Source organism: Corvus hawaiiensis, chromosome 8 (assembly GCF_020740725.1).
Source record: "Corvus hawaiiensis isolate bCorHaw1 chromosome 8, bCorHaw1.pri.cur, whole genome shotgun sequence".
NCBI lineage: Eukaryota > Metazoa > Chordata > Aves > Passeriformes > Corvidae > Corvus > Corvus hawaiiensis.
Genome location: NC_063220.1, coordinates 3,299,660 through 3,311,548, shown reverse-complemented (window position 1 = coordinate 3,311,548; position 11,889 = coordinate 3,299,660). Strand labels below are relative to the sequence as shown.

At 41.0% G+C, this 11,889-nt stretch overlaps 1 protein-coding gene across 1 annotated transcript; it reads right to left on the bottom strand.

Annotated features, from left to right (window-relative positions):
• Nucleotides 1–3,001: 3,001 nt before the first annotated feature.
• On the bottom strand, nt 3,002–10,670 carry TEX36 (testis expressed 36). The gene is made up of 5 exons (XM_048311986.1): nt 10,565–10,670; nt 9,593–9,724; nt 7,503–7,583; nt 5,504–6,197; nt 3,002–3,062 (listed from the first exon to the last, which is right to left on the bottom strand). The coding sequence occupies exons 1-4, from the start codon at nt 10,613–10,615 to the stop codon at nt 5,937–5,939; spliced, it is 525 nt and encodes a 174-aa protein (XP_048167943.1). The 5' UTR covers nt 10,616–10,670; the 3' UTR covers nt 3,002–3,062; nt 5,504–5,936.
• Nucleotides 10,671–11,889: the final 1,219 nt, after the last annotated feature.

Sequence of the window (11,889 nt, the reverse complement as noted above, 5' to 3'; positions counted from 1 at the left end):
AATGCAGCATTCCCAGGCTGCAGAGCAGCCTCTGCTTCACGGCTCCGCAGGGATCCCCCTCTGGAGGTACTGAGAGTCAGGAATAACAGAGCCACAAGGAAAGAATGGGGAGATCCCTGCTATTTTCTGAACACAGCCCTCCCTCAGTGGGGAGCTCAGGGCAGAGGAACTGCTGCCACAGGGCCCTTCCCAGTTGCTCTGCAAGAAGGGATCAGCTAAGCCATGAGGGGACACACACATTTCTGCCTCCAAAAAAACAGGTTTCACTCATTTTTCAACTCACTTGAAAAGGCAAATATAGACTGAAATTTCAAATTTTGTAAGGAATTATTTAACCCAGAGGCTAAAGCTGTTTTATATTTAAGCCTGAATTTAGCTTGAAGCATAAAGAAAACTGTAGCATAAATTAGCACATATTGAAAACTCAATGCTAGAGAGATAAAAAGTTGGTTTAAATCCAAGTAGTAAACCAAAAAATGGATTTTGTGAATTTGCTGGATACCGTCAGTGATTAAATAAGTAACTGTAATCAGATTATAGTCTCTCTGAGACAAAATAAAATAAATTACTATTGAAAAAACCTTTGAACTTTGTCAGCATCAAACCCCATGAAATATTTCTATTTATGTCAGAATCAAGTTGTTGCATTTCTCTGACACAATTTGAGAGCTCACTGATATCAGTATAAATCTGATAATTCAACTCCCAACTGAAGTTCTTACACTAATATAACACATTAAAAAATCAAGCCGTTCAACACATCTGCCCTCCTATGGAACCAAACCGCATTGCATGTCATAAAATAGTCTGAAAATTAAATGTTAATTCTCATCTAAATGATAGCACGTTTAATTCAGAATGAAAATTAACATCCCACATGCACTGAAAACCTGCACAGCAATGCTGAAAAGCTGAAGTGTGGAGTTTAACACCAGGAACAAAGATAAGATTAGGCATTTTTTATGGATAATATTGTGCTTCTGTATCAACAGTCTTCCCCTCAAGCCCTCTTCTTTTTTTTTTAAGTCTTTAAACCGGGTGCTTAACTCGGTCCACTAAATATTTGCAATATGTTGATCATGCTGGTTTTTAATTTCAACTCAACTGAAGAAGCATTGTTTAAAAGAATCACTATATCCCAGGGGAATCAGGAAATTAAACTTTATTTAGTGGGTTTGGCTTTCCCATAGGTAGACAGAGCCATATAACATCTGATTACCCTGTGAGGTGAGGCACGGCTTGAAAAAGAGCCCTGCCAATGTGCAACTGGGCCATTGATTAATTGAGCAACAAGACGAGGAGGTTTGTCACTTAGGGTCATTAATGCATGCCTACAATGCCATTTGAGGCATGAGTGCCTGGTTGGTATTATAGGGCCTGAGCCCACAGAAGTTTACATCTGGGCACAGGACTTGACACTTGTGCTGCTCTGTTTGCATATGAACATTGCCATTTTGGAATACACTGGGCAGTCTAAACACAACCTTCCTTTTTGCGAGTGGTGGGGTGAGTTTTAAATTTATTTTCATAGCATGGTTTGAGTTACAAAATTTCTTTCATTTCATAGAATATTGAAAAGGATCACAAAAATACATACACATTGCTATCAGAGTAGTGCTCTATGACCACTATTTCTACACATCCTACAGCAAGGAATTAAAAGAATAGGTATTCCTAAGATTCTTCTGAATTTCTGAACCAGTTCAGGCAACCCGGAAAACCATCACCCTCTACCTGGTCTGCCAGAGCAGCTGCATTTTGTTTGCAATAGTTAAACACTGGCCTGGTGAGAAGGCACAGGATTTTCCCTGGTTCAGGGGGCTGGGCACTCACCTGTGAGCGGGCATTCCTGAATTCCTGAGTTCCGGTCCTTGCAGTCCCAGAGGTCGCCTCCAAGCATTTCTTTGCTTCTGTTTGAATTAAACTTACCTGTTTCAAACTACATTTTTTTTTCTGTGCACCACATTAAAAAATGAAAATTTGAAATACTTCACTTTCAGGTGAATATAGTGAAGAATAACAAGCTTGATCAGACAAGAGTTAACATGCTTTCCATAAAAGCAGCTGCTTGTCCAAATCATAAATTGGATGTTTTACTGGTTCACTCACACTCACTATGGCTAAACATCCAATTTAAGGTCAGTTAGGATTGCTTCCCTGTTAAATGGCCTTCCCTTTAATTAGATATTCCACAGATAATGTTTTAACAGCTTGTTATTTTATTACTTCGTTGGGGAGGCAGGAATAAACCAAGAAATTTGGGATGAGGCAGCTCTTCATAGTTTTTTCCCACTCCGGAGTGGAATGGGTCTCTGTCCTTGCCATCTACTGCTCATTAGACAATGTAGCAGCAGCAGGGAAGTCTTAAGGAAAATAATAATAATAATAATAATGTTTGTGTACTATAACTTAAAGATAGAGATGCCTAATCTGAAGTTTCTACTTAATTTCAGAAACTTCATTCAGCATGGTCAGTGTATCAACACAGACATTTCCATTAGATATAGGCCTGTACCCTTGGTTCAGCACCACCACAGTTACACCAACATTTTCCTCAGTTGGGGAAACATTAAACCAGGATAAGAGCATTTAAAGAAACTTAATATTATCCACACATGAATTATAGCACTGTAAATAAATGAGCATCAACTTTGGGTTTAGACAGAGCTGGGACACAGCTGCCACTGTGTAACTGTGCGGCACAGGGAAGGAAAAGGTCTCATCTCCAGTGCCACATCCGCATCAAGTTACTTCACTCTAACCTTGAGAGTACAAGCTAAGGAACAACATTTCAGCTACATGGAGTGATTACATTATGAACACAGTGATCAGATTAACAGCAGATGACTTGGAAGTCAAACTGCTGCATCCCCACTGAATTACCAGCTCCACAAGCAGCAGCACTCATACAACATCAGGGTCTCTAATGACTGTAAACAGCATTTCATTGGTCACAACACTTCATAAATGACACAGCCACAAGAGGTGACATCCAGCTTACCAGGGGCATCATGGGCCGAGCGACAGCAGCTTTGGTGGAGGTGGAGACCATGTCCTCACATCTTGTTATCAGCAAGCAGGGCAGAAAGAAGGAAAAAACCCCAAGCACACTGTAAACAAGTGGGTGTAACACTGCAGACACAGGCACAAGACTGTTACCCAGTACCCAGTACAGCTCCACCAGCCACCTGAGAGCCAAGCTGGCTTCAGCCAGGGCATGGAAACTTCAGTGGCTAAGTTGCTACTCTTCAGCTCAGCTCTATTAATCACGGAATCACAGATTATCCTGAGCTGGGAGGGATCCACAGGGATCATCAGTCAAACCCCTGGCCCTACACAGACACCCCAACAATCCTGCCCTGTGCATCCCTGGGAGCATTGTCCAAACGCTCCTGCAGCTCTGGCAGCCTTGGGGCCAGGACCCTTCCCTGGGGAGCCTGTTCAGCCCTCTGGTTTAACTTTTTTTGTTTGATTTTGAGTTCTGTGAATTTAAGTAACACACTGAAAACACTTGTAAATTAACACAAAAAAGATTTCCTAAGAGTGCTGTATAGACAGTCTCTACACTGATGCAGGCTCAGGAGAAAAACAGAGGGCAACAATACTCCTTGGAAAGGATTATAGGGGGAAGTCTGTTGTTTCTGTAAAGAGGGTGTTTGGGTTTTTTTAATAAAACAAGGCACAAAAAAAGTCCATCCTTATCAACACCACTAAGAACACTTAGGCTGATTTAACCCACAGTACGCTCACTCTGCTGAGCCTACCTACACCCATCTGATCCCAATGAACTCCTAACCAGAAGCACTTTCCTGCACTGACTAGAAAATTTTAGGGGAGTTACCAGCCTTACTTTTGTCTCTTCCATTCCCCAAGAAGCAAAAAAATCCATGTTCAAAAAAGTTTTAACTCAATAGGACCTTCTTCTCAGAGACATTATCATCACAAGATTAAACAAACTGATGGTTTCTAGCCAAAGCACACAAATTTATCTGGGGAATTCATTACTCATTTCCAAATTCAGTGTATCATGTCTCCTGTTATTTACCCAAGAAGCACTGGCAGAGCATGAGATCTGTCAGAATCACCTGTTTTATTCAACCCAGAACACTGTATTTCAGTTTATAAGGGTTTCATGATCTCTTCAGTTTCTTCTCTGGAATCTTTATTACAATATAGTTGGAAATATGTATTAATCCAAAGGTACTTTTTTCTTTTTTTAATCACATTTTAACGAAAATGAGAAGAAAAAAAAAGAAAAAGAGGTGAAAATAAAGAAATCTGGAATGTTTCTGTCGGTGTTTTAAGGCATAACAAACTACAGAAATTTATTTCACCACATCCAGTTGTAACGCTAAACCACAGATAAACATTACTAATGGAGCAAGAATGTGTTCCTTCCTTCTGATGGAGGTCCAAGATTGCCTTTTGGAGTTTGCCAAACAGCATGGGGCACTTCATTCACCATGTGATTGGCACACACTTCAGTTCTGAATCAGTTTGGGGATGAAATTGTTGGCTAAAGCTCTGGAAATTCTGACTCTGGAGCTGTCAGGGAGGCTGTCTTTACTTTGAGAAAAAGCAATTCATTTTAATAGCACTATGTTGCTTGGCTTTTTATTTGGTTTTACATTGTTCATTGATGTTTTGGATTTTGATGTATTGTGCAGCACCCCAAGAACTCTAACAGGGGCAACTTCATTTAAAAAATTAGTTTATTATTTCAACATGTGCTAATAAAATTGCTACATGTTTGGGCAGTCCAATCCCATCTATTTTGATGGCACACAAAAAGGCCATCAGCCACTGCATGCTGACACCAAAAGATGTATCTCTTCACTGAAAGGCAGAAATGTCATTTCTTAACTGAGCTGATGTTCAAGGAAGCTCTTACAATGCAAGGAATTCTAAGGGTCAAGGGTTTATTTTCCCATTTATCTTGTAAATAAAGGAAATTATCTCATAAACTTATGATTTATTTTTTTTTAGTCAACATTATTTTACATAGCAACAAGCTTATTTGTAGGATATTTTAAGACACACAGTTTGGCTTATTATTTTTATTGATACTAATGGAAATGATCCAGAAGAGGAAAACACATCATCTGGAGGTCTGACTCTACTGCCTGCCATATCCTAACGTCAGTGAATATTCTGGGAGCAGAGCGCTTGGAGGACTGGGTTTGAATTATCTTCCTTGGGGACATGTAAGTATAAAATCATGAATTATTTTAAGATCCAGTCCACCCCAAACTCAAACCTCCATGCAACACTTCAGGTCAAGCTTTTTTCCCCCCTTACAGCCATGAATCAAATTTGTGGGTGCACAAATGTTGTTCACAACACTCTTTCTTTTTTCACTTCTACAACTGCTGTGCTAGAACCAAACAGGACACTTATTTTGCACAGCAATCTAATGCATAGCTTCTTTTTTTACCTACTTTCTCTAATGGCTGGTCACCTGCCTCCTCAGCCATGAAACCTTTCAGAAATGTTTCTCTCTTACCTGAACACACACGGGTTTGGCTCCCTGCTGTGGTAATCCCTCGAGGATCCAGTTCCATTATGCTCCTGTGTCAATACAGGTGCTGTCAGCTGCCTGAGGTACAGCCCTGCCACTGATTCAGAAGCTGAATAAGCTTAGGTATCAAGATGGGGGTCAACCAGAATCAGATGACACAAGCACAATCCCTATCTCTGTTCTCTTAATAGAGATATGTCTAAAAATATGCACAATCTTGCTTTTCCTTATAATGCTCCTCTTCTTTAAAGTTTTTATAGTACTGTATGTTTTCAGAGTAATGTAAGGCTGTTGATCACAATGAACTCTCAACTGTACTGCCACGTGCGCTTTACACCAATGTTTATTCCTTCACCATTGGTTTGAGTAGTGAACAGTTCAGGTTTGCTAGGTCAGTGCTCCAGAAGTGTTTTGCTAATTAAGATGACTTGTATGGCTGCACGGCTTTTTCATCTTCGGGAGCAGGTTTGTTGCTGCACTGGTTTTGGGTGTGGTGTTTCGGGTAGCGCCTACAACCCCGGCCCTCGTTGTTTCCAGGGGTCGGATCTGCCACAAATGAGGTCTGGTAAACGGTTAAGAAGCTGTTGCTGTTGCTCTGGTCTGGTGCATGAGCCCACTCAAAGAAGTTATGGGAGGTGTGTCTCTGTTTCTCTGGATCCAACTTCCTCAGGCCCATGCCCTAGGGAAAAAAAAGGAAAGAAAAATTCATGCAAACATATGACTTCCAGTCACAGCTTCACAGATGAATCTTGTAACAGTCACTACCCCACTGGGAAGTGAACGAAGCTGTTACCACAGTGATTTCAAGAACTCATGGTCGATCTTTAGCAAGTTAAAAATAATATTGTCAGACTTGCCTGTATGAACATTTTTGGTTGCATATATAATGGGAAATCTGCTGACCTTCCACCTCTCAGTGCTAATAAACCACTTTTACTTTGCATTTCTGTAGCACACCATCTACTCAAGGCTATTTAGCTACACTTCGCTAAATTAATCTTCAGAGGCACCCAGAGAAATAGGTTAATAATTCTAGGTTTGGACTGCAATAAAGAAACTGAGACAGACCATGAAATCTGAATCTTCAATGCTATCCCTTGTGTGTCAAAACACAAAGAGACAGAGCCTGATTTTCACACTCCACAGCCTGCAGGAAATTTATCTGGAATTATGGTTGATCAGTATCTCTAAAACTATGAGACACTGCACAAAGTGCACAGAAATGGAGGTTACTCAGTGAATAATGAATTCCAAAAAGTCTAGGCCTGACAGAGCCCAAAGTCAGACAAACTCCCTATATCACAACTCACTGCTTTACTCATTATCCTGGGAACTGCACTATTTCTTTTGCTGCCTGGAATGATATCAACAATCTAAGGCAAGTGGAAGAACATGAAACTGTTGCCCATACAGAAAAGCCCAAAACAATTTAAATTCTAGTCAAAGTTGTGGCTTCTGCAGCATACAGTTAAACAGGAGTATTGTAAAGAGATGTGGATTGGAAGAGAATGCATTCTTGAGATGTACTGTGGGTATCTTAAGGTCCTTTGGTTAAATTTGTGATAAAGATGAGTCTGAACAAAATATTTGGGACTGTGAATTACAAGTGGCTGAGATCTCTACAAAAATTCATTGCAAGGCCAATCACTTTTAGCAGACTAACAGGGCATGTAACTGGGTACAAAACCAAAACAGGAATAAAATGCCTGCCAGAGACACAAATCATGGCTTTTTTCTTCCCTTTGAACTGTGCCACTCTCAGTGACTGTGTAAGCTGCTGCACACCCATGACAGTCCCAGAGAAGTCCCACGCCTATACCAATAAAAAGTGTATTTTTCTGTGCTATTTACATTTTTGTCTTCTCACAAATCTTAGCATTTATTCTTTCTTTTTTATACAGGGGACTGAAAAGATGCTGTATTTAATCTCTGGCAGACCAACAGATCTGAACTTGCTTGATTTGTCTCAGTACTGGGTACTTACCAAGTCAAAATACTCTGCTGCATTGCATATGTCGTGTCTGTTGTCATGAGAAGAGAATGGGAAATGGTTGTTTCCTGCTTTCTGAAAGAAAAGAAATGACAGCAAAAAATTATGAATTTTCTTATACCTTGTTTGGAGTCTATTAGTCTTAGTTCTTATAGTCTGAAATTACAGCTGCCTTTGTTCTAGCACAGAACACATATTCCTCTGTTAAATATTCAACTACACATTATTTTCTAGAGGTAATGTGGACTTTGTATTTTTTTTTAATAAAATCATCAGGAGGATTTGCTGAATATATACATGATTAATATAAAAGTGGGAATTTTCAAATAAGAAATGATACATTCTGTCTGCAGCAAAATGCTGGATATATGTCAGGATTGCCTTGCTTGATTAAGTAGTAGGCCTAAAGCTAATTAAAATAAACTACAAAAGGGACCTCAAAACTGAATTAGTCTGTGATTTACGAACTGAATGTCATGGACACTGCTTGTTGCAGGGGAAGTGGAGGAGGTATTAATTGCTTAACTAATTTATAATCTCATTCTTTAACATGATGTTCATCCAGTCTCTAAATGAAACTAGAGTTTCAGAAGAAAAAAAGGACAACAAAAAAGCTCTTTTAGAAATAATGAACATATTTGGCTTTTTAAATGTTTGTTATATATCATTGCAATATTCCAATTATGATATTCCCCCCAAACAAAAAAAGCAAGTTTTAATGTAACACAGTCTAAAAGAGGTGTTTCAAGAGGAGGGGAATCTGAATCAGTTCTAAAGATAAATGCAACTGGAGACCTGATCCAGCAAGAAGATTCACCAGACACAAAATCTGCCTGCATGGGGTCAGCTGCAGGGTCAGATCTCAGGATATTTGGTTTACTAGGCAGATTCTCTACCTTTTTTTAGGTATGTTCACATGTTCACTTGTCTCATACAGATTCAACCAGACTGTAGTTCAATGGGCTCATACATGTGTTTAAAAATAAGCACCTTCTGAGCGTATAAAATTTCTTACTAAATTATACTACTGCAATTAAAAGTCAATCTCAACATTTCAGGAATAGTGTTTATTACCAGTGCCTAAACAAACTTCCTCAGATTGTTCCGTTTTAGCCTTTAGTGCATCTTCATGCTCTCGTCACTGATCTCAGATGAATTCTTAATTTATGACAGAGAAGAATTTCCCTAATTCTATTTAAAAGTGGAGGGCTGGTAAAGACAAGGCATGAAACACCAGGTGAACAGTCACACTGGTGTTGATAAAAGGTCCCTCCACCCTGGTTCTCCTTTTCAGGCAGTAGCTAAGGCCAGATGTTCCACAGAAAGGTAGATGTAATATTAAAACAGTGTATACTCATGTTACAATATATTCTCCTTTTCAGTAGCCCCAAGCTTCCCTTTTAAATATTCCTTCCAAGTCCATTTCTGCGCTTCATTATAGCAAAACCTGCGAAATGAACCCACTGTAATTGCTGTGCTTATAGGAAATGGAAATAGAAAACGTTCTGTGCACAAAGTGGGTGGGTAAAGCAAAGCTCAGTGTGATGATAAAATAAGGACATGAAAACGTGCTTACAACACTGCAACATTTTAAATACTTGTGATTTAAAAAATAATGTATTTCTTTTCATCCTAAAATTTTTCACAATTTTTAAAGCAAGCCTTAAAAATGCTTCAAATGAGAAGCTTCTAACTTTTTAATGATCAAAAGAATAACCCTTTGTGTGAATATACTGAATTTCCAACAGCGGATCAAATTTCCATTAAACGTCCTTACAGGGCTTTACACACAGTCTGTGGGCTGAGATTGATCACAGTGTATTCGGTGTCTCAATAATAAAAGGGAAAATCAGCAATAATACAGCAAGACTTTGAGCAACCAAAATGATAAGTGAGTAACAGGGAAATATGTTTCCTCCGCAGCACAGGCAGCAATCACTCCATCCCCTGAGGCACTAAGTCTGCCAGCCCGCTGTGACTGCTCCGCCAACGACCCTGAGTGCTGTTCTTACTTACAACTTCGCGAGTGACAACTTGCAAAAGAGCTCCGAAAATCGGCTGTGTTGCCACAGGAACTGACTCACCTGCTCCCGAGCTTTGTATTCCAGCGGCATTCTAAATTCCGTTCCCAGAGCGGCTGCTGAGTTCAGGACGTGTTTAAGTGAAGCGCTTGTTGTTGATTCCAGCTCGCCCTGGCCATCTCCAGCGTGAGCAAACTAGAAAATAATGAAGATTATGACCCTTTAAAATAAAATCCAACTAAACAAACAAACAAAACAAAAACAACCCCACAAATAAATATGATCAGAAATGTGGGCAAAATGGTATTTGCCCATTTATCTTTTATTACTTGGATTGCAGCAGCACCTAGTGGCGTCTGGAAAAATGAGGAGCCTCCCACACACAAAGCTAAACCCTACCATAAAGACCTTCGAACGTAGATAAAATAACCAGACAAGAATTTTAGGAACCTTCAAGACAAGAATGCCCAGGAACTTTCTGGAAACTCTTTATACAGCAATAACCACCAAGGAAAACAACGACCTTCCTCCCCCCCCCCCCCGCCCCATGCTACTCCTACTGTTGTACAGGTTTGAAAACACAAAATTTTCAGGAACAGCTTAACCAAACATCAAGCCAAAGAGTTCAGAGAGTGAGGAACAGCCTGTGCCAGGAGTGTCACAGTGCCCTGGGATGCCAAGACATCCCAGCCTAGCACTTCCGATGGGATCACAGTGTTCTCCTGGAGGCGAAAACCAAGGCAAACCTTGGCTGGAGTCCTCCAGAAGAGAAGGAAAATCAGCCAGGGCTAACTATCAAATAAGAGACCTCCAGCATTGCTGGAAAACTGGAAAAAAAAATCCAGCCAGGCTTAGTTAGCAAGCCAGGACTTTTGCACACTTCCTCTGAATACCTAGGACACCGTTCCCTTATAAAGCTCAGGAATGGGAAGATTCATTTCTGGTTTAAGGACAAAGTCACCCTTAGTGCTTCTTTGAGAGTTTAAGGATAAAGAAGGCCTGTGGGGGACACGGGGACTCCTGCCTGACCCTTACCCAGTCACCAGGGCGCCGCTTGCCGGCCTGCTCGCACCCCTCCTCAGACATGGCTCGGTGTCACTGCCACCCCTGGACACTCTGCCAGGGCCACCGCGGCTCCTTGGTGACCTGCTCACACACTGGGGCATGTGTAGAATCCTCCCCTGTGACCTCAGAGCCTCCCTGGTGTTTCAGTGAGATCCACACAACCAAAAGCAACTCTGGGCAACGCTGCTCTTGCCCATGTGCTGCAGGGAAGGGGGAAATAACAGCTCATAAAAGCATTGAATGTTAAAAACAAATCAGTTCTGCACAATCACTTCAGTGACACTTTACAGCCTGAATAGGAATGCATGCAGAGAGTTGTTTTTGAGGAAAACCCCAAGGACGTTAGGGCCAGAATTTTTAAGATGCAACTTCCTTCTCTTTTGAAAATGGTTTTACACATACACACATCTTAATTGAACACACAACCAGTATTTGCAGAAGACCTGACTGCGTCTTAATGGGTTTCTTTGCTTTTGAGTTTGAGCACTGACTTGGAAACATCCCAACTCCGTAACTGTCAGCACACTTGGCCAGTGTAGCACAAACCAAAACTTTGCCTCCTTGGCCTTGACAGACTGTAAAGAAGATGACACTTGTGTCCTTTTTGGCTTCAAACTGACAGAGAATAGGTATAGATTAGGTATTAGGAAGAAACTGTTCCCTGTGAGGGTGCTGAGACCTGGGCACAGGGTGCCCAGAGCAGCTGTGGCTGCCCCTGGATCCCTGGAAGTGCCCAAGGCCAGGTTGGACAGGGCTTGGAGCACCCTGGGACAGTGGAAGGTGTCCCTGCCTGTGGCAGGGGATGGCACTGGATGATCTTCAAGGTCCCTTCCAGCCCAAACCATTCTGTGATTCCATGATCTATATGTATGTGTATGTGTGTGTGTGTGTATATATATAAAAAGATATATGTGGCTATAGATAGATATAGATGTAATTTAAGAGGCAGTCAGCATTTGTACTCTCTGACCAGTCATGAACTGTACTGCTTCTTGTGGTTTAGAGATTGAGGAATATCATCTACAAGGAAAAGAATAGATACTAAAAGTCCCATGGGCACTATTTAGGCATTACTTGATTGCTGAGGCCATCACAGCTTAGCTCTTGTCGAACTCAGAGTACAAGCAGAGGGCAGGACACTGCAATTTTCAATCCTCTCCCATGCTGACATATACCCCATCAAGTTTTTGCTTGTTTCACCAAGGTCCCAGTGATCCAGGCAAACCAAACCAGCCTGGAGAAAAGTAGGCTCGGGGGGATCTTCTGGCTCAGCTGTGAACAGCCTCAAGCTGTGC

Coding starts and splice junctions, on each gene's coding strand:
- TEX36 (XM_048311986.1), bottom strand. CDS start 10,615: ATGTCTGAGGAGGGGTGCGAGCAGGCCGGCAAGCGGCGCCCTGGTGAC. Junction 9,725..10,564: donor AGCGGCGCCCTGGTGACTGG/GTAAGGGTCAGG, acceptor ATTATTTTCTAG/TTTGCTCACGCTGGAGATGG. Junction 6,198..7,502: donor CAGCAGAGTATTTTGACTTG/GTAAGTACCCAG, acceptor TTTTTTCCCTAG/GGCATGGGCCTGAGGAAGTT.